This window comes from Canis lupus, chromosome 18, assembly GCF_003254725.2.
Source record: "Canis lupus dingo isolate Sandy chromosome 18, ASM325472v2, whole genome shotgun sequence".
Classification (NCBI taxonomy): domain Eukaryota; kingdom Metazoa; phylum Chordata; class Mammalia; order Carnivora; family Canidae; genus Canis; species Canis lupus.
In genome coordinates this window covers 47,207,116-47,234,971 of record NC_064260.1, presented here as the reverse complement: position 1 = coordinate 47,234,971, position 27,856 = coordinate 47,207,116, and the positions used below count along the sequence as shown (strand labels likewise).

Below are 27,856 nucleotides of genomic sequence, written 5' to 3'. Positions count from 1 at the left end.
GTGTGACACCCCCTTTCACAGATGGCAGAACAGAGGCTTGAGGAGGGGACACGAGTTGTTCTAGAACTCACAACTGGAGTGCGCCTGAGTTAGAACTCCAACATAGGTCCTCCTGACTTGATCCTCCCCGGCCCATGAACCCTCGTGGAATGGGGCTTTTTGGAAGGAGGAGAGACCGAATGAATGAATGAATCCAATCCTCAAGAAGGTACATGCTCTAAACTGGGTGTTTAGAGAAGAACATCCGAGGCTAAGTCAAAGTGCAAAATTAAGGTTCAAATATACAGACAAAGAAAATGTTAAATATCCCCCACAGGTCATGAGATTGTGTTCAAGACCTTGTCTGCTTTAAAGAATCATCTTTAGTTGCAATCTAGGTTAAATAAAAGTGAGATTTACTGGCTTCTCAACTAATGAGTCCTCGGATGGAGTTCAAGTTCAGCTGGTTCAAGCGGTGGGACGAGGTAGGGAATTCCCTGCAGCTTCTTATCTTCCGACACCATCTTTGCAGGTAGGAGTTCTGATGCAGTAGGACCTCTTTATTTTAGAGTAGTTGCCAGATTTAGCAAACAAAAACCCAGGCAATGTTTGGGATGGGCTTCTTCTAAAAGTTTTTTGCTCTATTTCTGAAATTCAGGTTTAACTGGCATTCTGGATTTTTCCTAGTAGCCCTACTTTAGAGTTTACCTGTTTGCTGTTGTCGTCTCTCACTGTGTCTAGAATTTATTCGTCACCTTTGATGCTCAGAAATGTCATCAGAGGGCATCTGTGTATGGGACTCTCCCAGGGCTCTGTTGACAGGGAAACCTTGTGCTCGGTGGGGGAGCTGCTCCCCCACTGTTTTGGTCCTTCTCTCCTATGTTGCTCACCCTCTGCACCCCTATGAGGTTTATGCACAGACTTGAATTCCCCATCATTGTCTCAATGACCTTCACCAAGTTAATTAGCCTCTCTTAGTTTCAGTTCCTGAATCATGAAATCGGTTTTAATAAACCAATCTCACAGCTGGGCGCATGAGGATTAAACCCCTGGCATCATGTGTGCCCTGGCTGCCGCCCTAATGGTGTCCTCCTGACCAGAGCATCTGCGCTGTCCTCCCCATTTGGGACGGCGTGTCTGTAGCAGGATGGCACTTCCCAGTCCCTGTGGTGGTTTGGGGCCATGTGACTCGTCCTGCCCAATTAACCGTGAGCAGATGTGCCCAGTGTCCCGGTCGGGCTGGAGACTTTCGTTGCCGATGAAAGGCCCACCAGGGGGATCTTATGCTCACCCACAGTAAATGACAATGTTCCAGACAGTGTCCGCTCTGTCGGCCAGATTCTGGAGCGAGGATGATGCAGGAGAGAGCCCCTCTGGCCTACAATGAACCAGCAGCACAAGTGGGGATCAGGCTGGTTTACGGCTGTGAGCCTAGGGGATGTTCGTTACTGCCACGCACCTGACCATGCTGACCGTCCACAGGGGTTAGCAGAAGTTCCCTCCCCGGGGCGCCTGAGCATCTGCCTTCAGCTCAGGTTGTGATCCTGGGGTCCTGGGATCGAGTCCTGCATCAGGTTCCCTGCATGGAGCCTGCTTCTCCCTCTGCCTGTGTCTCTGCCTCTCTCTGTGTGTCTCTCATGAATAAATAAATAGAATCTAAAAAAAAAAAAAAGGAAAGAAAGAAATCCCCCCTCCCTGCTTCGTTGCCCTGTGTTAGTGAAGTGAGTGCCCTGTGAGCATTTCCCAAGACGCTGCAAACCGTGCCCAGAGAGAGGGTGTCTGTCCTTTATTGGCCACATCTACAGAAGTATGGGGAGGAAGGACCACCCTCATGTTCAAGTTGGTCCTGAGCTCTGATTGATCCAGCCAAGTTGGGGCTCAGCCTGGAGCTGGTATTGATAGGACAGGTCCACACAGATCCACACAGCTGCAGATCAGAAGGTTCTCCTACTGACGATAGAGGCACCGATGTCCTTATACTCTTTGCTAGTGACCCACATGTCCTTGAAGGTGGAGAGTGAGCACAGGATGGAGCCGCCCACCCAGGCACTGTAAGTGGAGTAGGGGCAGGTGGACACCTGGAAGGGTGGAGGCAGGGAAGGGGTGTGGGAGGGGGGGATTGCAGGGGAGGAGCGGGGGGCGGGGGAGAGGGGAAGAAACCAGAATCAAAATACTTTTCTAAATTTGGACATAAGGGCAGCCTGGGTGGCTTAGTGGCTTAGCGCCGCCTTCAGCCCAGCGAGGGATCCTGGAGACCGGGGATCGAGTCCCACGTTGGGCTCCCCGCAGGGAGCCTGCTTCTCCCTCTGCCTCTCTCTCTCTCTCTCTCTCTCTCTCATGAATAAATAAATAAAATCTTTTTTTAAAAATTTAATTAATTAATTAATTAACTTGGGACATAAAACAGCCATCCCTGAACGAAGCTCACGGGCAATTGTTTCTACCCTCCAGGCAAATACTATTTATTCTGACCTTTGAAGAAGCGTGTCGGTCCACACGCTGTCTGCCTGTGGCTTTAAACTACAGGATAAAAGGAGCAGGAGCAGAAAGGACTCCCCTTGGCTCTTAGGATCCCTCTAGAATGCATGATACATCAAGTTCTACAAAGTCTACGTGGAAGGCATATGTGTTTTGCAGAAAAATGAGAAAATACAGAGGAGCAAAGCAAAAATCACAGGGGATTGAACAACCTGGAGAAATCCCTGTCGTTTCACACTCACGCTCGAGACTTTCACTGTGCTCAGCCCTGACTCGCACCAACAGCTGCCCTGTGCACATTCGCCCTCGATTCTGGGAGAGAACAGAGCGTCTGCCCCAGGTCGGAGGCACCTCTGCGCCTGGAGGAGCCAGACATCACCACGCCCACCACCAGGTGGGACCTCTATGGCTCAAGGTTAGATTCACTTGCTCAAGGTCAGACAGTGGCCGTCCTCATGTGTCCACGGACCTTCCTAAAGGCATGTGGATACACCACACAATAGAACAGGCTTGTTGTTTTAACGCAGGAAGGCAGATGCTTTGCCACAGGGATTAGCAGGGAAAAGGGATTTGGAGCGAGGATTCAGAACACCCAAGGTCCAGGGAGACGTGGGATGACTCTAGAGGATGATTCTCTAACTCGGCTACTGTTGCTCGCCAGCTCTGTGGCCCCACAGAATCCTGCCTGGCTGGGAAGCATTTGTTCCTATTGGTTAAGAAAAGAAATAGTGCACAAATTTTAAAGAAAAAAAAGGAAGAGTCAGAGGTAGGGGAAAGAGCACATTCAGGGTCAGGCATCCGGCAGAGGAGAGAGCAGTCTCGGCCACCCAGAGACCCACTGGTCTTTGCTGCCACCAACAGGCTGTCACTCAGACGAGTCACCTACCCCGTCTGTGTCTTCTCAGATCCCACAGAGCATGCACAAAACTGGGATATTTATGCATTCAGAAGAATGCAAAACCACCAACAGAAAAATGGCCAAAGGGTTGAAATAGGAAAAACATGCTAAAAGAAAGAAAAGAAAAAGAGGAAAAACCACAGACCACTGGGCAACGTTTGCAGAACTAGTCACCTTCGGGAGCCCTGTAAACCTAACATTTCCCTAAAAAATAAAAGCCATTACTTAATTTTTTTTTAAGCCATTACTTTAAAACTGAATACATACATAACAATTTTACGTGGTGGCAGGACGAGGGCAAGAAGCCCAAGCAAGAGCAGAGCCGGGCAGATGACTGATTTCCTTTGGGCCTTTGGCACTGGCCCTGAACGCATGGTCCATGTCTGCACTGTCACCCCCCTCACCTCTCGTCCACCTGAGCCAGTCCTCCTCCCCGTCTACCCCTCTCTGGGGTCCCTCTGGCCTTAGAGCACCTTGCCTCCGCAGAAGCCTCCAACGGGTGCACCTGGAGCCCCTGTTCCACCTCCAAACTCTGTAACTGTCCTTGACCAGCTCTCAGGCGCCAGAGAGACACCTGACGTCTCCCCCAGCTAGTCTCCCAGTGGTCTTCCCGCCTGCAGGGATGGCAGCCACATCGCTCAAGCTGCTCAGGCGGGAACACTGGGGGACATGCTACCTCCTCCCTGTGGACCTTCCACCCTCATCTGGAGCACTGGCCCACCCTGCACCGCACCTGACAGTCCGTGCCCCACCCCCAAAGTCAGCCCTCCCCAGAGCAGCTGGAGTCATCCTCTGGGCTGGCTCTGCTCAGGGTCGAAGCCCCACACGCTTCTCTGACCTCACTGCCCTTCTCCTGGCTCAGCCCCCGCCAACCCGGCCTTTCCTTCTGAAGCCCCCGCCAACCCAGCCTTTCCTTTCCCCCGCCACAGGGGCTGCTCCCTCTGCCTGACCGTGCTTCCACAGACATCCCTATGGCTCCCCTGCTCCTCCGAGCATCTCCCCCGAGCATCTCCCCCAAGCATCTTCCCCAAGTATCTCCCCAGAGCATCTCCCCCGAGCATCTTCCCCAAGCATCTCCTCCAAGTATCTCCTCTGAGCATCTCCCCCAAGCATCTCCTCTGAGCATCTTCCCTGAGCATCTCCCCCGAGCATCTTCCCCAAGCATCTCCCCCAAGCGTCTCCTTCGAGCATGTCCTCTGAGCATCTCCTCAGATGTCGCCTTCCTGAGGAGACCCACCCTGACCACTCACGCCTCCTTCCTTGGCTGCTTCCCCCGTGGCTCACAGCCCCTCCTAACACCTGTATTCCCTGGCATGTTGGTTTGTATTGTACGGCTTCCTTCACTGACTAGCATGTGAGCCATTAATGTTCCTGACTTTTGTTTACTGATCACTCCTCAAGCACCTGACCACGTGCCTGGCACACCTGGTATTCTAGAATTTTCTGTGCAATGAATGCAGGAAGTCCCCGAAGGGTGGGTTGGGGCACCGTACCTTCACGTTAATCGTAGGGGAAACCAGGGCAGATATCTCTTTCTGCAACCGGAAGCACAAGCCAGAACAGGAGCCAGTTCCTCCAGACAATACGATGTGGCTGAAGAGAATCTTCCAGAGGGCAGAATTGCAAGAGCTGATGCTCTGGAAGGCCTTCATGTGGATGCCTGGCTCACGTCTCCCTGTCAAGATGGGCGGAGGAAGGCAGAGGTTTGGGGGCTGCAGCCTCGGGCTCTTTCCTCCCAGTTGGAGGCCCTGGGGAGGCGCGGACTCCCCCCCAACCAAGCCTCAGCTCCGAGTGTGGTGGCAAACATCAGCACCACTGACCCCAGGGCCCTTACAGATTTCAACAAGATACTGTGTGCGACTACGTGGGACTGACTAGCCAATGGCTGAATAAACAAACATTAATTTCTTCTCTCATCTGAGATGATTTATACCCAAATGTTAACTGACAATTATTAAAATTTAATGCCACGGTATCAATTGCTCTTATAAACGGGTTTCTGCAGAGGTGGTGTCCTTGCTCAGGTGGCCTTTGAAAACTATACTAATTCCTCCTTTTTGAAAAAAAATATTTATTTTTTAATGGAGGTATAATTGACACACCACATTATATTAGTTTCAGGTGCACAACTTCACGATTCGGTATGTGTATATATTGCAAAATGATCACCACAATACGTCTATTTAACATCCTTCCTAGACTCATCATTAGTCCATACACATAAACACATATATGGGGGAAGAGCCCTTCATGACAGCGACAGGATGTCTTGTTGTCCTCATCTGGGATAGCATGGACCACACAGCCTCGGGATAAAGTCTGAAAAGGCTGATCTTCTGGAATCGTCCAGGACGTGCCAGACCCAATGAGCATGAGCTGCAAACGCTTCACTCTCATCACGGTGTTGGCTGTGTGCTCCTGCTCATAGAGGCCTACCCAGACTCAGAGGAGAATGTTCACATTGTCAGTGAGGAACTTCATTCAGGGATGGTTTCACGTGTCCACCTAATATTTTGGGGGCACATGCTATGATTGAAGCCATTTTCCACTGCACAGTCCAATGGGGAAAGCGGAGGTAAAGCCAACCCACTCACACTAGATGTAACAGCCATGTCCTTACTAGGCACTAATTGTGGGGAAGTGGCTCCGTCCTTTTTATTCCCCTCTGCCCCTTGTAACCAATTATTTTTTTTTAATTTTTAAAAATATTTTTAAATTTTCTAAAATTTTTAAAAATTGATTCCAGGAAATAGTTGGTCTTCCATGACTACCTGGAAATCTTCCCTGTCAATGGGGATTTTACAAGCCATCATTTTTTTTCCTGTTCTGCACGCCTGCCAGGGAGCTTAGCCAACTCAGTGCTCGTGTAAGACCTCTAGATCACTGGGGCTGCTTCCAGCATCTGGCCATTGTAAACAATGCTGCAAGGAAGAGGTGGTGTGTATACACAATGGAATATGATTCAGCCAGAAAGAAAGAATGAAATCTTGCAATGAAATCATTGCAATTTGCAATGACATGGTTGGAGTTAGAGGGTATGATAGTAGGTGAAATAAGTTAATCAGAGGAAGACATGTACCATATGATTTCACTCGTATGTGGAATTTAAGGAACAAAACAAATGAACAAAGGGGAAAAAAACAAACCAGAGAGACAAACCAAGAAACAGACTCTGAACTACAGAGAACATGCTGCTGGCCGCCAGAAGGAGGTGAGTGGGGGCTAGGGGAGCAGGTGCTGGGGATGAAGGAGCGCACATGTCATGATGAGCCCTGGGTGATGAAGTATAGAACTGTCAAATCAGTATATTGTACACCCCAAGCTAATAAAACACTGGATGTTAACTATACCAGAATTTTAAAAAGAACCTCTGAATCAGCCAAACATTTAGTTTCTTCCAAACCTATGGTTTTAGCTGCTTTGTCTCCATTTGTATATTTCAAATTATTTTGTGAGTGGACGGAGTATGAATAATATATAATGGGAGAGAAAAATATGGTCCCATGTAGAATTCAGTCACACCTGGCAAATATTTAGTGCTCTGCACTGGATTTCTTCATCTGTAACATGGAGCAGTGTCAGATGGGGAAGGATTGTAGGCTATAGCCCGTGTACGGTGGTCGCCAAAGTCACAGGCATACAGTACGGGTTTAACAAGTGATAGTTAATATCACAGGAACTTTTGAAATGGGTGCCAACTTGCCACTCAAAGCAGTACCCCCTCCTGGCTACAGGGCTCCATTCCCTTTATAGCAATCCTGCTATCCAGGTTTGGACTCACCCCTGGCCCCTTCCCTCCCCTTACCTATGAGATCTGCCTGAAAAAGCCCTTCAGGGCAGAAGAACTTCTCCCGCCCAAGGGTGATCTCCTGGCCATCGGGCAGCTGATACTTCTGTGCGTAGGAAGGACAGTCAGCTTTCACTTTCTCCTTGTCGAAGTCCAGAGCCACATAGCAACATTTTTCTTTTACGTTCCGGATATATTCCCGATCACCTATGGAGGAAGGGAAAAAATGTGACCCAAGATGGTTCACAGGAGCATTCTGTCCCCAGAGAGCAACTTTTTGAAAACTCAGCTCCTTGTGGTGGGCACATGGTGACCATCATCCTCATCATCACCACCATCACCATCATCACCACCGTCACTATTGTCATCATCATCATCATCACCATGATTCTCATTGTCATTATCAACCACTACCAATCACTAAATGTCCCTAAATATAGATGGGCCTGTTTGTAAAACTTGAATCATAGTCAAGTAGTCTTAGCTTTCTTTACAAATTGAAGGCCGCAGGTTGAGCAAGCCAAGCAGGATATTACACCCCAGAGACTGGTTCACTTGGCCAATAATAGCAATTTCCTACCTGTGCTCACCAACGAGTGCCCACTGTTTGTCAATAGTTTCAGGAGGTACAATGTTAGGTCTTGGCCTGCCATGTCCACCTGGATGGTCGACTGATGTAAAGCACAGCCGTCAATGATGGGCACAAAGTATGTCATTCCTTCTCCAGATTCAATGGTTGTTCCTAGACAAGAGAACATGCTGGCATCATCATGCAGGGTGCATGACATCCCTTATCAATTGTCAAGTCTGCAGGAAGAGATGGTAAATGGGAAATAATTGGAGGAGAAGGCAAAGATCTGAGGAGCAAACTTTCTTCTGTAGGAGTGTGCTAGGGTAAAACCTATCCAGGTCACACCAAAGTTTTGGTCAGAAAACCTGCAAATTTTCTTATTAAACAAGACATATAGGCATTAGCAGCAGTTGCCAAAGGATAAAAGAGAAAGAAGAATATTCTGCTCCTAACAGCTTTTTCCCTAAAAAACTGTCCATCAGTGTAGGCACTGGGAATCTCTGGGTGGCGCTTGATTGTCGGAAGAGGCTAGATGCAGTGAAGGATGTGTACGTTTTAGATAGCAAGGCAAACTACATCTCTCTGTGTTAGTCCAAAATTTGTGATGTGGGTTTGGAAACACAGGCTTCACTCTGTGTGAAATGGTGACTTGTAGAGCCATCCAGAGTGGATTAGTGGTCTGGACGATTGCCTTCTTTCACATGTTGGCTCTGGTAACCAAGGACTTCACATTTAAAATGAAGACCTCCACATCTAGCTAAGGTAGGGAACAAGGAGTGTGTTCCCTCCACACACCTGAAACACCTAAAACAGAAATACAGGAAACAACAGTTTTTAAGATGTTGGACATCAAGCAACAAAGGACGATCTCAGTGGTCCCTGAGAGAGGGGACGTCACAAGAAAAGAACATGGCAGACCATGATCCTTCATGAACACAGACACGAAACTCCTAAACAAATTCTAGCAAATATATGCAAAGGATAGCAAGTCATGACCAAATTGATTTTATCTCAGGAATGCAAGATTGGTTAACATTCAAAAATCAATTAATGTAATTCACCATGTTAAAGAACTAAAAGAGAAATTCTACATGATCTTATCAGTAAAGGCAGAGAGTGCACTTGACAAAATCCAACATCCATTCATGATTAAAAAAAAAAACCACTCATCAAACTAGGAATACTGGATAATTTCCTCAAACTGATAAAGGATGTCAATGAAAAACCTATAGCTAACAATGCACTTAATCATTCAGTAAGACTGAATGATTTCCCTTTGAGGTCTGGAACAAGATAAGGATGTCTGTTTCCACCATTTCCATTTAGTATTGAGTGAAGATTCTAGCCAGAGCAACGAGGCAAGAAAAAAAAAAAAAACAATAAGAAGCACTCAGTTTGGAAATAAAGAAATTAAACTATAGACAACATGGTTGCCTAAGTAGAAAATCCTATCAGCACTAATAAATTAGTTTAGTTAGGGTGCCAGGATACAATATCAGCATACAAGAGCTACTTGTATTTCTATATACTTGTGCAGAACTATCAGAAATTGAACTAGAGATAGAGTTTATAATAGAATCAAAATATATGAAATACTTAGAGATAAATCTGATGACTGGTTTGCGCAGATTTTACACTGTGAACCACGAACCACTGCCAAGAGAAATTAGAGAACATTTAGGAGATATACCATATTTATTAGTCAGGAGACATGACTGTTGTTAAGAGACCAATTTTCTCCAGATTGATCTATAAATTCAATGAAATTCTGATCAAAACTCAAAGATACTTTTTTTGGTAGAAATTGAGAACATGATTCTAAAATTTATATGAAAATGAAAAGAACCTGGAATGGCCAAAATGTTATTTAAAAAAAATAAGAGTCCGAAGGTGTAGCACTAACATCATATTTCAAGATTTATAAAGCTCCTGTAATCAAGACAATGTGGTATCATCCTAGAGGTAGACAAACAGATCGCTGGGACAGAACACAGACTATAGAAATAGACTCACACAAATACGGACAACTGGTTTTCCAAAAAAATGCATAGGGTAATTCGATGAAGAATGTCTTCACTCTTCAGTTGTCTTTTCAACAAATAGTGTGGGAACAACTGGACATCTATACACATACCAAGAAAAAAACTTCATGCGTACTAGAAGCCACACACAAAACCGCGCTCCACATGGATCACAGAACTAAGTGTAACACTGAAAATTATACAACTTCTAGGAGGAATCACAGCAGAAAAGCTTTGGGTTCAGCATGTGTTTCTTAGATTTTACACCAGAAGCATGAGACACACACACACACACACACACACACACACACACACACACACAAAGGATAAATAGATTTCACTGAAATTAAAAACTTTTGCTCTTCGAAGCACATGGTGAGGAAACTGAAAAGCCAAGCCAGAGACTGGGAGCAAATCTTTGCAAAACATGTACCCAATGAGAGGCTGATATAGAGAACAAAAAGCATTCCCAAAACTCAAAGATGAACAACTCAGGGGTACCTGAGTGGCTCAGTTGGCTGAGCATCTGACTCTTGGTTTCGGCTCAGGTCATGATCTCAGGGTTATGGGATCAAGCCCCACAACAGGCTCAGCACTCAGCATGGAGTCTATTTTTCCCTCTCCCTGCCCTCGCACTCTTTCACTCTCTCCTAAATAAATAAATAAATAAATAAATAAATAAATAAATCTTTTTACTTAATTAATTTTTAAAGATTTTATTTATTCATTCATGAAAGACACAGAGAGAGAGGCAGAGACACAGGCAGAAGCAGGCTCCATGCAGGGACCCCGATATGGGACTCGATCCCGGGTCTCCAGGATCATGCCCTGGGCCAAAGGCCGGCGCTAAACCGCTGAGCCACCCAGAGATCCCCAATAAAATCTTTTTTTATAAAAAAGATGCAGTCAGTGAAAAATTGACAGGACATTTGAACAGACACTTCACCAAAGTTCCATATAATGGAATGCTCACCACTACTGCTTGTTAGGGAACCTACGAGTCAAAACCACAGCGAGGTGCCACTGTGCACCTGCTAGAAGGGCTGCATGATGAAGAGCGGCCGTGCCAGTCTGTGGAGGAACGGGCACTCTCATGTGGCTGGCAAGCAAGGCATGAAGGCATGCAGCCATGCTGGGAGCTAGTTTGGCGGATTTTTAAAAAATTAAAATACTCTTACCATCCGACCCAATCATGTCACTTGTAGGTATTTTTATGCAAGTAAAACGAAAGTGTATGTCCACACAAAGACTTGTAGACAAATGTTCACAGTAGCTTTATTTATAATAGCTCCCGACTGGAAACAACCCAAATATCCATCCACAGGTAAATAAATCAGCAAAGTATGGTGCATTCACACAATGGAATACCACTTGGCAATAAAAAGAAATGAACTATTAATACAAACAGCAGCACGAATGAATCTCCAAATAATTATGTTGAGGAGGAAAAAGCCACAGGAAAAAGAGCGCATACCCAACAACATTCACGCAAAATTCCAGAAAATGCAAATGCATGTGAGGACAGCCTGGAGGGGGCAGCGTGGGGCGGCGTGGGGCCGGGGGAGGGGGGAGGTTTAGAAGTCTCGGATCCGTCCCTTATCTTGACTGTGCTGGTGGCTACATGAGTGTATCTACACGTCAAAACTTCTTAAATTGCATGCCTTAGGCACCCTGGCTTCATCATGCGCCAGTGACACCTCGATAAAGCTGTCAAGGAGCTAAGTGAGCCGAGTGGAAGCAAATTGCTTACCCAGGAGGACGGGAGGGAATTAGGAGGAGGGCTGTCCAGTGTGTTTCTCACGTCCCGTGGATCCTTCCCTTCATTCATTCATTATTTGGCAGGGAGGAAGAGGACAGGCGTGGGCTCACGGGGCTCCGAGGGGGCCACTCACCCGAGGTCTGGCCAGAGGCGTATAGAGAAAGGACTCCCTGGTTGGCTAAGTACAGGGCCGGCACGTTGAAGGTCTCAAACAGGATCTGCGGAGAAGCAATGGGAAGCGCTGGACGCCAGGCCAGTGGACGGAAGAGCAGGCGGGTCTTCCCTTAGTCCTCGGGCGCATGAAGCCCACCTGCGGGGGCACCTGGCTCCCCAGAGATCCAGCCTACGGAGTCAGGGAGCGTGCCACTCTTCAGCCCAGCTCTGCCCACGAGCTCCGCAACACTGCCTCCCAGTAACGCAGGCTCGAATCCTTCCCAGGGACCTGACGGGGCAGACGTAACACGCTGCCACAAGACCGAGGGGATCGCATCATCTTCTGAGCCACCCCGTTTTCATGATGGGGGTGATGCTGAACCCCCAATGCCTCTGTGAAGCCAACATTGTCCTCTCCACGCTTTTGTTCTTTCGACTCTTGGAGGCTAGGCAGGCTTTACACAATACTTTGATTTGGGATGTTTTACTTGTTTTATAACAATTGCAACAACGAAAGCCGTCAGTTACTATGTGTTAACTGCGCCCCAGACACTTAGTCCAGGCACAGTGCGTCCAGGATGCTCTCCTGGGTACTGACTGTACACAGGGTGCAAGGCGCGGACAGGGGAGGCACAGCCCTGCTTTTGTTGCCCATGGCGTCCCCCCTGGGGTATGTACATTGTCTCCGCCTCGTCCACATGAGAGACTGGTGGACAAGAATGTTAGGGAACAGGTGGCAGGGGTGGGAGGCTGGGCACCGTCACTGTGAGGTTGGCTGAGCAAGTGAATGATTCTCCTGCAAGATAGTGACACTGGGGTTTAAGATTTCAAGGTTCTTTTGATGGTGGGACCAACACGCAGTCACTTGGACCACTGATCGGCAAACTTTGTGAGGTACAGCTCCAAACCTGCCAACAGGGCCACAGGAGGGTAGCACCTGGGGACAGGGTGACAGCCAGCTAGAGCCGTCGGGGCATCTTACGGACGGCCAGTCGGTAGTTAGCTAAGTTTGGGAGGATCCCTGTGATTTGGCTCAACTGAATGATTTCACAGGCTCCTGGGCAGAGGGGCTGTCCTTAGTTTGGTACCTGGCTCAGGGGCAAGTAGGGCAGGTGTACAGTGGCCCTGGAGTGGTATAAGACCGTAAGGGAAGTGACTGGGGTGTGGGCTGCTCAAGAAGTGAACCAACTGGCCTCTGGCAAAGACCTCAAAACCCAGTAGACAGCATTTTAGAAAACAATATTTGCACACAGTGTGCAACACCACTGAGTGTGTTGGGGGTCACTAAGCATGTGTCTGAGGGCAGCTGTCAGTGGGGGCTTGGGGATTTACCCAAGACAAGCAACAGCACGTGTCCATGCAAAGACTGGCTCATGCCCATTTGCACCTGGCTCTTTCACAACAGCCCCCAAGTGGAAACCACCCAGATGTGCATTTGTAACATGATGCGTGGAAGGTGAGGCACCCAGATGCAGGCACCCCATTTAAGGACACAGAGATGGGCACGGCAGTGGCGGTGAGTCTGTGTCACTCTCCGGCGTCCCCAGAGTCTGCATCCTGGTGGAGGAGGCAGGGCATGGACTCTAGGTGGGAGAGCAGCTTTTGTGATCCCACTAGAAACCCCACCTCCTAAAAATGCAAGGACAAAAACCAACCTCAGCTCCCCCGGTCTGGCATGAGGCCAGAGGTCACAGAGCTTGGAAGGGTCTTCCAGGATCCTGGGGTCAAACTCCCATCCTACAGATGAGAACACTGAGGCAGCATTTGAGGAATGCTCAACAGGTGCTAAGCACGGTGACACACACGTCACGGCTTCGACCCATCTCGTTTCCGTGACATCCCCAGTGTGATGCCATTACCATCCTGATAGGGAAATCAAGACACCTCGACGACAAGCAATCCACCCCAGGTCCCACATGTGGGGAGAGCCAGGGCCAGAATCAGGCTCCCCACTGCTCCCTGCACCTGCTGTTCCACTGGGACGCAGCCCCAGACATCCTGCTAACAGGCAGACTTATTCTGGGAGAACCAGCCCTGTGCTCCTCAGTTTGTTCCAGCCTCTGGGAGGGGCCGGGGAGTCTGGCACCTGGACAGAAGGAGCTCGCAGGGGAGAGTCCACAGATGGGGGGACTCCATTCTCCCGCAGTGACGTGCTGCTCCCTGAGTCCCCACAGAGGCCACCGTTGCAGGCTGCCCCCCATCTGCCTACAGAAGCTTCCACCTTCCTCGGCCACTCTCTGCCCTGGGCAGTAGCCAAAAGTTCCCCTTCCCTGGGTGACCCGCTGGCTGGGTTCTGCCCACGGCAACGCTGGAAGGAGGGGACGTCCCTGCTCCCTCCCTGCTGGTCCCTGCTGGTCCATCCTCCTGGCAGAGACCCTCTCTGGGCTGCTGGCCACCTGTGCCCTGTCAGGTTTAGGGGCCCGGCTCCCCATCACTAGCCTAGAACTCCACACTGGCTCACGTCACTGTTCTAAAACTCATACTCACCTTTGTGCATAATCTCTCCAGTAAAGAATCACCAAAATTACCCCACGTGTGTGTCCCTTTGTTTTTATGCTGAAATCTCAGTATAATCAAAGGGTAGATTCAGAGAGAGCCGGGGCAGAAAGGCAGGCGGTGAGCCCAGGGGAGGTGGGCAAGTGCCAGCACAGTGGCTTGTGTGAGGGTAAATTTTTTCCTTCAATTTGACTGGGCCATGGGGATCGCAGACACTTGGTCAATCATTATTCTGAGGGTGTGTATATGAGGGTGTTTGGGGATAATATCAACGTTTAAATCTATAGATCAAGTAATGCCAATTACCCTTCCCCATGGAGGGTGGGCCTCATCCAAGCAGTTGAAGATCCAAACAGAGCAAAAGGCTCCAGCCTGCCGACTCTACCCCTGCAGATCCTGGGGTTTGTCAGTCTCCATAATCACATGAACCAATTCCTTAAAGCAGATCTGTGTGTGTGTGTGTGTGTGTGTGTGTGTGTGTGTGTCCCACCGTTCTGATTCTCTGGAGGCCCCTACAACAGTTTGGCAATGGCATATTCCCCTTGAATGCGGGACAACCCTGCTTCTCTCTCTCTCTCTCTCCAGCTCACTGGGTCCATGATGGGCACACGCTGTTCTCAGCCCGGTTACCTGCTGTTTCCAGGCCGTGGGCCTTGTGCCCGGTCCACGCAGAGCCCAGCTGTGGCCCACTTCTGTGGGCCTGACCACGTGCGGGCGAAGATTCATCAGCTTCCTCGGGGCTTGGTTTGAAATGAGGCAGCAGCTCACGCCTGTGCTCCGATTGCTGGTGCTCTATTTCTGGGCCATGGAGCAAGCCTCCTCCACGGGCAGGTGGTACCGCGGGCTGCCGGCCTGCCCTGGGTCACTGCTCACTGCAGGAGACGCCCCTGGGCTCCAGGGGTGCTGGGCCAGGTGGTAGAGCCTTGCTGCTTGCTTAATTAGTCCCTGGACATCCTCATTAGGTGTGTCTAGAACCTGGCAGCCCCTGCGGCCCCCTCCCACCTGGACCCCCCTCGGGCCCTAAGGGAGACTCTGCAGTCTACTGGAGGATACCCTCCTTTCTCCACCAATCTGTCCTTGACAGCCTCCGAGAACCAGTTCAATCCAGTTCATCCAGGTCAGTCCTATCCACACGTACCACGAACTCCTTCCTGGGGGACATTGGGAGCTCTTGGGTCAGGTTGGGAGCTCTAAGCTGGCCCCATGACCCAGCAGGACTGAGAAGGACCCAGCGGACCTCCTAACCCCCTGCCCTGCAGCCTCAGCCAAACCCCTTCTGCTCCTGCACACCCCCACTCCTTCACCTGTGCAAAGGGACAACTGCCCTGCCCACAGACCTGCTGTCGGGTCCACCTGAAATGAGTCACAGTAAACATTTCACCCATGCCCGGCCCCTTGGGGAGCTTTCCCGTGGTAGCTGCCTTGCTTGCCACCAGCGTCAAAGGGGACAGATGTCTCCTGTGTCTTCATCTCGCTGAGCAAAGAGGCGATGCCCTGAGGGCATCCCCCAGGGTCAAGGCTCGAAAAGTGGCCAGAGCTGCTGCCCCATGACCTGCTCCCTGACCCATTGCCCACCACCTGGCCTCTTACCTGTGACATCTTCTCTTTGCTGGGCATTGTGTTTAAAGGCGGCTCTGTCATCATCAGAGGATGCTGCTCCGGGGCGATGCGGAGCACCTGGTAGAAGGAGTGATGCCAAATCTGTGGCGAGAGAGGGTAATACGGAGGCACAGTGAGCCACAGCCAATCTGCTGCAAGGGGGATGGAGCCTGTCTACACCACAAAGTGGCTTTCTGTAGATGCAACTGTGATTCACAGCAGGACAGACAGTGAGTGTGGCTATGACAGGACACAAATCCTCCATCTGTTGCCGGCCTTGAGTCGGGGCAAGAGGAGTGAACAAAGATGCGTGAGGCATAGTCCTCATCTGATGGGGGCAGACGTGAGCCCCGAGACACAGCACCGGGAAGCATGGCACCAGGCATGTGCCAGACAAGCTCTCTCCTTATCTGTAGAGTGGAACATTTTCCTTCCTCATAGGGGACCCTGAGGACATGAGTGAGGACCAAATACGACATTTGAAGAAAGCCTAGTGGCCACCTTGACCAATACCACAGCCTGAGCGGCTTAAACCATAGGACTTATTGTCTCCCAGTCCCAGAGGCTTGCAGTCAGCCAGGTGGGGTCCTCCTGAGGCCTCTCTGCCTGTGTGTAGATGGCTGTCCTCTCCCTGTGTCCTCACGGGGTCACCCCTCTGAGCGTGTCTATGTGTCCTGATCCCCTTATTGTAAGGACCCGGATCACACTGGAACAGGTCACCCCTAGTGAACTCATGTTACCTTGATTGCCTCTTTTAAGACCCCATCTCCAAATATGGTCATATTCTGAGGTTCTGGGGGCCAAGACTCCAACACAGGAGATTGGGGGACACAGTTCAGGCCACAGCACCCAGCAGAGTGCTTGGTGCACAGTAGGTACTCAATAAGTAATGGTTACTTACTTTGAATAAAGGTCCCGCCTGCCTCTGTGGGGGGAGGCTCCATGGAGGATGAAAACAGATGTGAAGGATGGACTCCCTGGGGGAGCTAAGTGAAGGGAGTGCCTCTGGAAAGAGGGCCCATGTGCAAAGACGTGGAAACACAAAGCAACATGGCACCCATGAAACAGCAAAAGCCAGACATGGGCTCATGGCTGGATGTGCAGCCACTGATGCATTGGAACAGGGAAGGGGCATGACCCAACATAGAAGAAGTGCTCAGCAGGCTGCGTGAGGGTGAGCTGGAGGGGTGACGTAGGAGGATGGGTACCACAGGGTAGGATCATTGTAATGATCCTGGTATTCAGGAAAGACTTGAACCAAGAGTCAGAACCAGCTAAAGACCCACCATTAGTCAGCTCCACTAGGGCTCAGCTCCTGGACAGGGGAGGTAAGGGGTGGGTGGAAGCCACAGCCCAAGTAGTCTGGATTCTGCAAGCTCCTGGATCCTGCAAGTGGGCTGCACATTCCAGAGACCTATCTACACTGCTTCAGTTTCTGCATCCCCTATGATGCCCTGGTAGAGGGCTATGGACAGAACCAGAGCTGACACCCCAGCTGTGCAGATAGGAAGAGTGTCTGCAAGTGATGCTTCCACAACCACCCTCCGAGACAGCCTTCAGGGATGCACACCTCCTGGCCTCAAAGCCCCGTGCATATCTTTCTTGCATGGAACCAGGACTGGCTCATGCCACCTGCAGAATATGGCAGCTGTGAAGGTGTGTGGCTTTCAAGGCTACATCATATAGCCGTTGCAGCCTTCACATTGGCCCCTTCAATTGTTCACTCTGAGGGAAGCCAACCACCATGCTGGGAGGACTTTCGAAGGGCCCTGCAACAAGTTCCCAAGAAGCACCACCCTACCAGCCACATGGAGCACCACCTAGGAGATGTCTCCTCCAGCCCCAGTCGAGCCTTCAGATGGTACAGCCCTGGTTGACACCTGACTGCTGCCTCATGAGACACCTTGAGCCAGAACCACCCAGCTGAGCCACTCTCAAATTCCTGACCCACACAAACTGGGAGATGTAGTAGGAGGCCATCAGTATTTTAGCCTCTAAGATTTGGGACGGGTTGTTATGCAGCAGAGATAATTAATATATCTTCCCAGGCAGCATGTAAACTTCAGCCACATATGGAAGCTCTGATCAGAACCTCCAGCTACTAAGACGTAAAGTGGTTCAAATAGCCATATTCATTACATCTTTACCCTGCTGGACTAAGGAATTTTATTCTGAAAGTAAAATATACATATTGTAACATTTACCAACTTAACCTTTTTAAAAACTGCACAGTTTAGTGGCATTAAGTATAGTCACACTGCTGTACAACCATCACCATCACCCATCTCCAGAAATTGCTTGTTGTCCTCAACTAGAACTCTGTCCTCCTTCCACACTGACTCCCCATCCCCTTTCCCCAGCCTGTTTTTCTAAATCTGCCAACTAAGGGTGGAACCCCACAGTTCCTATCTGGCTTATTTCACTGAGCATAATGTCCTGCAGGTCCAGCCGTGTTGTGGCAGGTGTCAGAATGTCCTTCCTTTTCAAGGCTGGGTAATATTCCACCGGACTATACAGCATGGTTTCTTTACCCATTCATCTGTTGATGGACACCTGGCTTGTTTCTACACCTTGGCTATTGTGCATAATGCTGCGCTGAGCATGGGGGTGCAGACGTCTCTTCCTGTCCTTGTTTTCAATTCTTTAACTTTTTGAGGAACCTCCATGCTGTGTTCCACAGCGACTGCACCATTTTACACTTCCACCAGCCATGCACGAGGTCCTGATGACAATGCTTGTCATTTTCTATTGTGGTTGCTGTTTTTAAATGGCCGTCCTAAGCATGGGGAGTAGGGACTTTTTATCCATCATCCCTTTAACCTTCACACCAGCGTTATGTGCAAAGACAGTTATACTCTTTTCTTACAGATAAGGAAACAGAGGGCCAGGGAGGTGGGTTACTTTCCCAAAATGACATAGATTGGAGCACTGGGTGGCTCAGTGGTTGAGTGTCTGCCTTCGGCTCAGGTTGTGATCCTGGGGTCCCGGGATCGAGTTCTGCATCAGGGGATCCTGCTTCTCCCTCTGCCTGTGTCTCTGTCTCTCTCTGTGTGTCTCTCGTGAATAAATTTTTTTTTAATTTAAATTTTTTTAAAAAATTTTTTTAATGACATAGATATTAAGTGGTGGAGAGAGGATTCAGGCTCAGGTCTCTGACTCCATGACCCATGTGGTTAGTAGCTCGATGTAGTGTCTACAGGGACTGAGGGCTAAGAGATGCCCAGAGAGCCCTGGATGCCAAGGCACCTCCCTCCCCAGGTGCTGGGGCAGGAGGTATGCCACCTAATATCGGTAGTGGATACCATGACCAGGTCCCACCCCAGCAGAAGCTGAGCCTACCTTCTCCATGTTGTCCCAGTTAGTGACGGTTGCCCGGGAGATGGGATATTGCAGATTAAGCTCCCCTCGCTTTTCCTGAGCCTCATCTCCGATGAACCAGTCTTCCTCTTCCATCCCCACCAACAGATTCTGAAAGACATGGGCCAGGATAGATCTGCTCCCAAGAGTAACTCCCCCTCACTTGGCATCCACGTGTGGGTACACGATAAGCAGTGACTGGGAGCTGTGGTGTGCAGCTGGGAGACCACTCCAGGTCACGGCACTGGCAGCGATGGCCTCCTCAAACCTACACAATTTCAAGATGCCACTAAGAGGTTTCAGCAAAGGACTCGCAAGGTAAAAGTGCTCCTAAGTACACTCACCTTGTCCACCTGTGGATGAGTCACCTGGGGGCAAGAGAGAGAAGCGGTGGATGAGGCGAAGGTGTCAGGGAGGGGCACCAGCTTCTACACATGCTCAGGAAAATTAGCAGGGGAAGGGTCTGCAGTTTAATGTAATTTGTTATTCTTTAGGAAGATGGACCTCGCTACTTTTGTGACAGAGTAAACCAGTTATTCCGTCATTCAGAAGGGATTCGACAGTTGATCCATGTGTAAATCTGTGTCTAACAAGAAGCAAACATCAATACAGAATGAAGTGTGAGAAGAAACAGAGAGGGTGCCTGATGGGGCTAGGACAGGCCATAGGATGTCGTCCAGCTGAGAGCCTGGATGTAGGAGAGAGGGCTGGGCGGGTGTCCTAGAATGCTGGGCAGTCGGCATGGCAGCTGGGAACTTCCTGAACCAGTCATTCATGAAAGGAGTCCAGTCCCATGTTTCCCAGAAATGGGTCTGTCTGGGTGTCCATCCTGTTCTCACTTGTTGGGAAAGAGCAGTCTGTAGGAAGCATGGCCTTGGGATCATGCTGCAGTGCTGCCATGCTGCAGTGGTGCAGGGAGATGCTGTGCTGTGATGGAGCAATGGATTCCAGAGAGAAGCCCCATTCTTTTTTTTTTTTATTTTTTTTTTTTTATTTTTTTTTTTTTTGAGAAGCCCCATTCTTGAGGCCACCACAGCTCATGCGCACAGAGCTCCATACATTAGGAATTTGTCTTTGAGGCAAAGGGGCTTGGGCTGGGGGGAAGCACTAGCCGTGAGACCCCCAGCAAGCTGCCTGCCTCCTCTGAGCTCCATCTCTACTCTTGGATGGGAACAACATCTTCCATCCCACATTCCTCTTGAGGCTGCTGTCAGGGGAGCAAGGGCTGTCAATGGGAACACATTTCATAACCTGAAAGGATGTGCTGACATGAATGACTGTCCAGGCCACCCTGCCTCTGACATTTTTTGGCTTAGCCAAATCTTGATGCATGAGGGTGGGGGGACTAAAGGGCTCCACGGGCAGGGAGGAGCAGTGTCACCCTGCCGAGATGGACAAAGCTCCGGCCAAGCGGCTGCTCTGGTTGGGGTGGACTGAGGGCCTGCCTCTCCATGGCCACGGGGCCTCCCATGAGGGGTCTCGCTGTCGGCTTACCACCAGACTGAGAGGCAGCTGAGGGGCCGTGGTGATGTGAGTCCACGCAGAGCACCCCGTCCTGTGCTGACTCCCCCTTAGAGGCAGAAGCTCACTTCCTGCTGCCCTGGGGCAGCCCCCAGGCCTGGGAGGGAGCAGCCGAGTACCTCACAGGACACAAGCAGAGAACCCCGTGCGCTGAGGTTCAGGTGGGCCACTTACTGAGCAGCTAATTCATCGTGGTCACTCGTTTCTATTTGGGTGAGAAATTTGATCTTCCTCACTGTGATTTTATGCTATTTTATATATAATCTTGCTTCCTACTAGGCCACTCTTTGTACAGTTAACAGGATTTTTCCCTTCCCTGGGGCTGTGGACTATCCCTGTGGTGCGACATCGAGCTTTCCCCTGGCAGGACACGTCACTGCACCTGCTGGCACAAGATGCCATGCCAGGATTTCAAACAGTGAATGGAATACAGGGCACAGGTTACACCATGTTGGGAAGCTGAAAGAGCCAGCGGGGAACACCGAGGCGCCCAGAGAGTGGAGCACCAGGATCGCTGGGCAGAGAATGAGGCGCTGCAGGGAGCTCAGAGGAGGCCGTGGGAGCTGGAAGAGGACGCTGCCTGGACAGGGAGGGAGGCTGGTGAGGAGCGGGAGCACGCAGGCCCTTGCCACTGCCCATGGATGTGAATAGGGCAGCAAAACAGTGAGGAGACCTGCCCGCTCGGCCCCAGATTGACAACATCTGTCAGGGAGCAGTTGACAGGGGTGTCCCAGCCCCCAGGGGGCACAGAGCTGCAGGAAGGTGGGGCTTAGGGGCAATAGGCAGAAGCCACCTGTAGTGGGTTGAAGATATGTCTACACCCAACCCCCCAGAACCTATGTAGAGGTGACTGTATTTGGAAAAAAGGTCTTTGCAGATGTAATTTATTTATAGATATTGAGATTGAACATCCTGGATTGTTGGGATGGGGGCTGAAGCCTGTGACAGGTGTCCTTGTAAGAGCCAAGAGAGGGAGACCCGAGACAGAGACGGGAAGAGGAGGGACCGCGTGGAGGCCTAGCAGGGGCTGCAGGGGCAAGGCTGGGAGCCCCCAGCCGCTGAAGGAGCAGGAAGGATCGTCCCCTGGCGCCGCTGGAGGGATCCAGCCCTGCCCACACCTGGATTTAGGGCTTCCAGCCTCCAGAACCAAGTCAGAATAAGTTTCTGCTGTTTTAAGCCATCAGTCTGTGGTCACCCGTTACTGCCATCCCGGGACACTCACACTCATCATGGTCGCCACCCTTAGCGTCATCTCTGTCACCGCTACATACTTCCTACAGGCCGGACGCCACGCTAAGCATGCACGCACCACCTCACTTAAGGTTCGGCCAAATGTGGCGTTTATGCTTTCATTAACTGAGCTCTCAAGGCAACTTGCCCAAAGTCACATGAGGGCTGAGGCAGGGCCAATGTTCAGATGTGGGTCTCCTGACCCCGCAGCCCCCACTCTTCACCGCTAAGCTCTGCAGTCTTGAAGAAACAGGCCTGTCAGCTAGCAAAGGGGCAGGCACCTGCTGCCACCCACTTAGAGAGGGGCTTCCTGCCACCCAGCACGCCCCAGGTAGGAAAGTCCATCTTAACTTCAGCTGCATGATTACAAACATTGTCATTAATTTGCTCCAAGTGGTGTAGAGCCTGGGACCCCATGATATTTGGGATGCCCCGCGTGACCGTGCCGCTCCTTCTCACAGATGGGTAAACTCCCCAAGGAGGAGCACAGGGACTCAGCACCGGGCGCTGAGCTCTGACAGGCCCTGCCTCTCTCACTTGCTCACCCGGGGATATGCTGGTTGCTCTTCAGCAAGAAGGGCCATCGTGGCACCTACCTGGTAACAAGTTACTGTCATTATGTGAGCTCAGGGCCTCCCGGCTGCTTTGGCCAGAGAGGCCCTAGCACTTGGCAGGACCCTCCAGAGGAAAGCAGGTGGCCACCTTTAAAGGGCGCGCAAGTCTGGACGGCAGAGTTGGAGCCAATCCTACCTGCTGCTTGCAGGGAAGGCCCAGACGAGGAGCACAGCCTCCGGCCCGCAGACGTGCTTTGTCTCATCCCCTCATTCTTCCATTTGTAGAAGAATGAGCTATCCTTAAAATCTTGACATGAACATCGGAATTTCCACATGAGCCAGCAATTCCACCCCCCGAGGACACCCCCCCCCAAAGAGCCGAGAGCGGACCTCAAACAGATATGGGCCCACCCACGATCACAGTAACATGGTTCACAATAGAGGTTGAAGCAACTCACGTCGTGTCGAAGTTTCCCGAGGATGGTGGGGAACATGGCCAGGGGAGCTTCTGTGCCCGAAAAGCCCACCTTGCTGAAGCCTGAGCCATAGTCACAGACGACGGGCACATTCATCATGTTGTCTGTGACCTGGACGGGGCTGCGGGAGACACAACATGGTTATTCGTGCCATTTGCAAGGTGTTGACTGAGGGCGGGTGCTATGCCAGGGAGGACGCAGGCTCTGCACTCACAGCACTGTGGGTGGCTCCCAGAACCTAGGCTGGGGCCCTGCCTGGGGTCAAGCCGCTGCCTGGGTGCTGAGGGCAGTGCTCTGGAACAAGTGTGTTTTCTTTCTTTCTTTTCTTTTTTTTTTAAGATTTTATTTATTTATTCGTAAGAGACACAGACAGAGAGACAGAGGCAGAGGCAGAAGAAGCAGGCTCCTTGCAGGGAGCCCGATGTGGGACTTGATCCTGGGACCGCAGGATGAAGCCCTGAGCTGAAGGCAGACGCTCAACCACCGAGCCACCCAGGTGTCCCAAGGAGTGGGCTTTCAATGACCATGTGCATTTGGCTGCCCTGGAGAAGGCAGGCCTGGGGACCCGCTTCTGGGCTAGAATGCTCCTGCTGTGACTGTGCTTCTACTGGTTTCTGGCACAATCCATGACTTGCATCACAGGGGGGTCATCTTTCCCATTCACTGAACCAGAGGCGTTGGGCAGCGAGACCCCAGTAGGAGCTAGTGGCCTGGTGGTCACTGCCAGGCTCCCCCTGGACCCCACTCAAATACCACCTCTCCCGGAGACGGAGACACTGCTGGCCTCCTGGCCTCGGGGTGAAACCCACCCCCCACTCCCTTTGCTTTCAGGCATCTCCTTTATGTATCTGCAGGTTTGGAAAACATGAGAAAATACATAGAAGAGAGTCGTGATCACCCGCAGCTCCACCACCTACAGCTGCCCTGTTGTATTTTGCTAATTAGTGCAAATCTATAATAGATGATTTTTTAAAAATTATTTACCCTCAGAACAAATGAATTCATTTTCTCTTTTGAACACTGTATTTTAACTAAATCTGTATCATCACAAATGTTTTCATCCCGTTAAGGCGATCTTCATCACTTTCTGGGTAGAGAAGGTCTATATATATTAATTATGGAAAATAGAGTGCATTCTGGGGAAAGAGGAAGCCCTCCGCAGACCCTACTAGCCACAGACGGCTCTCGTTAGTTCGGGGTATTTACCCTCGCAGTCCTTACAAGCCACACGGTGGTCACTTTCTCTCCAGCCGTGTGGGTACGATTCCAGGGGCACAGAGTGCAGTGGAGCTGAGTGCTCATTGTGCACACACATTACGTCTGCTACAGAGGATACATTTTCTCTGCAGTTTTGTATTGGACTCTTTCCTGGACATGATCCGCATTTCTGAGTCACCAGGTACCACATGGATGCTTTCTGAGAGTGCAGAGCCCCACACTAGCCTACCAGGATTTAACCATCCCTAACTGGGGAAGGCTCAGATCTTGGCCGCCTTTCCTCCCCTTTCCATGGGACCCCCATGGTTGCACAAATGTAGGTGCGGTATGGGCAGCTGGGCCTGCGCACGCTGTTCACCAGGTGCTGGTCGGTCATAAACCACTGAGGACCTGGAGGCTGATGGCACGAGACTAGGTGCTTGACATCTGCAAACCCCATGCAGCAACAGTACTCAAATGTAGGGCAGTCATGGGGAAGAAGGACATGAGGGATGGTGTGGGTTAGTGTCCCGCCAAAAGAAGGAGTGTTGACAATCCTGACCCCCAGCACCTGTGACATGACCTTATTTGGAAGTAAGGTCTTTACAGATGTAATCGGGTTAAAAGGAGGGCATGAGGAGCCCTCATCCAATGCTTGGGCTCTTTTTTAAGAGGAAGAAACTAGACACAGATAGAAGGTCAGGTGGAGACAGAGCAGAGACTGGAGTGATGTGTCCATGAGTCAGGGGATGCCAAAAATTGCCAACCACAGCCAGAAGCTGGGAGGGAAGCCTGGGACTGACTCCTCTTCGCCCCCTGCCACACCTTCATCTTGGAATGCCACCCCCGGGACTAGGACAGAGTGACATTCTGCTGTTTTGAGTCCCCCCAGCATGTGGTGATTGATTCCTGCAGCCACAGGAGACCACCAGAAAGGGCAGAGGCACTGACCCCCAGCACTGTGAGATGACTTGTATCCCCATCTTTCCAGTCCCTTTTGGTCCTCAAGCTTCAGTGCAGATGTGGCCCCCAGCTCCGAGAGGGCTTTCCAAAGTGGTCACGGCCAATCCCTCCACTCTTTCTTGTTTTCCTACCACTTGTTATTTTGCACTGTTGGAATGAACACCATCCCTTTTCATTTAATTGAGCATTTTCTTTTAACTTTGCTTGAAGATTTTAGCTCTGTCTACAGGAGACCCAGCAGAGAGGCTCAAACACATGCGTTCGGGGGTGGGGGGCATCCTTTCCTTCCTCCCTCCTTCTGTCCCTCCCTTCCTTCCTTTTTCCTTTACATTTATTTTATTTGACTCTTCTCAATGAACTAAGCCATGCATTTGTAAGTCCAGACACAGCTCAGGTCACCAGCGTGGGTGATTCAGTGCCTGTAGGCCTCATGGGATCAGAGAGGCCCCGGGTCCAGGTGGCACAGTGGGGGCGGATATGGATAGCAGGCTGGGATCTGGTCCTGTGATCTCCACAAGACCCTCCTCGGAGTTTCAGTATTTGCAGATTAAAAGTGAGACATCAGGATGACCCGGATGAATGTGGATCTCCTGGACAGGACCGCTGCTGGGCACATGGTTGGCTGGGGACCCAGTGATGTTCTGGTGAAGACCAGAGTCAGCACACGCACCTGCAGAGCTCCCTCACCTGGGAGCAGCGCGCTGGACTGACAGTGGCGCCGGTCACAAGTGCACAGGCGCTCAGGGCAGGCGGTTGTGGGTTAAATTCCTGAACATTTATTGGGGAGCTGGGTCTTCTGTGTGGCACTTGTCAACAGGGATGCACTCCTCGCAGGTGCTGAGTTAAACAAGCGCCATGTCTGGCCCATAGGACTTGTTCAACCCATAATACCAATTATTATTACATAATTGCTGTGATCTAGAAACCAAAATGTCACCTCAAGCTATTGCACATTAAATTTGTAAATAATAGGGCAGCCCTGGTGGCGCAGCAGTTTAGCACTGCCTGCAGCCTACAGTGTGATCCTGGAGACCCTAGATCGAGTCCCACGTCAGGCTCCCTGCATGGGGCCTGCTTCTCCCTCTGTCTGTATCTCTGCCTCTGTGTGTGTGTGTGTGTCTCTATGAATAAATAAATAAAAAATCTTTTTTAAAAATTTCTAAACAATAGTCCCCACAAGCCAGTTTCCCGGGGGTGAGGTGTTTTACGCGGTTACCGGGGAATGTGTGGAGCTGCCCGAGGGGGTCCACCTGCAGTGGACATTGGGGAGCATGTGCTATTGCCGCCAGAGGAGATTTAACATATTCTGACCCCGGGGCTCACCAGGAGAGCCCAGCCGCTCAAGTAAAACAAACCCTGTGAGCAGAGAACGTGGGCAGCCTGCCAGGACGGGGCCTGGAGACCCATCAGTGTGGATCTGATTCTTGGAGGTGACTCTCTGAACCGTTATGTTGATTATAATGTCCAACTCCCTGTGATCAGTAATTTGGGCTCTGAGTCGAGCAATGGACTTCCTCGATCAAGTCAGATTGATGTGGTTCATAAACCAAAATGTGGGGCACACCCATCAGGCACCCTGGGCCTGACCACCCGCCTCCCTCCACCGTGGACTTAAAAGCTCATGTTTTGTAAACTGCAAAGTGCTATGCACACCTAAACAGTGACCGTGATTATAACATCAAGGACTTGAGTTTATGATTTTTTGAGTAATTTAAATTTCCCAGATGGGAGAGGATGGGATGGATGAGCATGTGCACTGTGTGAGCGTGTACACTGTGTGTGCATGTGCACATATGTGAGAGAGAGTGGTCTAGGATGAAGAAAAGTCAGTAGGTTGAAGTATTTGCCGCAGGATGGAGGGATATATGGATGTGCACACAGACACACAGATACATGGAAAAATTCACAGACAAACATACATGCAATCATTTCTATCCTCATGTTCCTTACACATCTGAGTTCAGATAACCCTGTCTTCATCTAATCCATTTGTTAAAATGGAATCCGTCTCAAAATGGTCCTTACTGAAGAGAAGTGAAGGGCCTGCTGCTCTGCACAGTTTCTAGAATCTCGGCTCTCTTTTATAATAAAACACAATTCAATCCCATGTGCGTGTATGGGATCCTGACTCACAACATTACATTAGCAAGTGCAGGAGAAACTCCTGTGGAGTCTTCCCTCCTCCCCACCCTGCATCGAGCCAAATCATCCCTGAGGCCTCAGGACGGGATTCGTTCTCATGGGAAACAGGACCGGCAGGATGTGGCTACTGTCTGTTTTTCTTAAGAAAATGACACCTCCATGTGTCCCAGCAGAGGGGCACACAGAGCCGGAAGGGAACAGAACATGCCGTGTTTACAAACTTCCTGTTACAAGTCCTCCCTTTAGAGGGAAAGCACTCTGGCTGGCTTCCAACGTGTCTAACAAAAAGTGGGGAGAAACATGCCCCAAATGACTTAACGGGGCTGCAATTGGATGTTTTCGAAGACACTCCTTCAGGCATGGAGCCAGACACCAGTTCCACTCTCAAGGAGTTCCCAGCCTACAGCAGAAACACATACCTTTTTTTTTTTTTTTTTTTTTTTTAAAATCACTTTAACTCATCATGATAAGGGCTATAAATAGGAGGCAATCTTGCGAGTTGGCTTCGGAAGACCCGGACAGATTCCAGACAGGGGACCAGATAAACAAAAGCCCAGAGTCCGAGGTGAGCGGGGCAGTCCTTGGAGAGATATGGGGATGGCGCATTCCAGACAGTCTTGAGTGTTTTCAGTTCCTTACGCCCGCCCGCTGTTACATCTGTGAGGTTCGTCGAGA

The 27,856-nt window shown here is 50.4% G+C and overlaps 1 protein-coding gene across 5 annotated transcripts in view; it reads right to left on the bottom strand.

The window, feature by feature from the left end:
• Positions 1-422: 422 nt before the first annotated feature.
• Positions 423-27,856, bottom strand: part of LOC112663198 (uncharacterized) — a 32,766-nt gene continuing 5,332 nt past the window's right edge. For 2 of the 5 annotated variants that reach the window (XM_025451802.3, XM_025451801.3), the window contains exons 3-11: positions 22,862-23,000; positions 19,443-19,466; positions 19,081-19,209; positions 15,733-15,843; positions 11,627-11,711; positions 7,723-7,884; positions 7,161-7,349; positions 4,849-5,030; positions 423-1,357 (exon numbers count right to left, since the gene is read on the bottom strand). In XM_025451802.3, the coding sequence (XP_025307587.1) occupies positions 1,058-1,357; positions 4,849-5,030; positions 7,161-7,349; positions 7,723-7,884; positions 11,627-11,711; positions 15,733-15,843; positions 19,081-19,209; positions 19,443-19,466; positions 22,862-22,978 (1,299 nt within the window). In that variant the 5' untranslated portion in view covers positions 22,979-23,000 and the 3' untranslated portion in view covers positions 423-1,057. Of the gene's footprint in view, positions 1,358-1,738; positions 2,058-4,848; positions 5,031-7,160; positions 7,350-7,722; positions 7,885-11,626; positions 11,712-15,732; positions 15,844-19,080; positions 19,210-19,442; positions 19,467-22,861; positions 23,001-27,856 lie in introns of those variants that run through there. The other 3 variants (XM_025451806.3, XM_025451805.3, XM_025451803.3) reach the window with 3 other exon arrangements.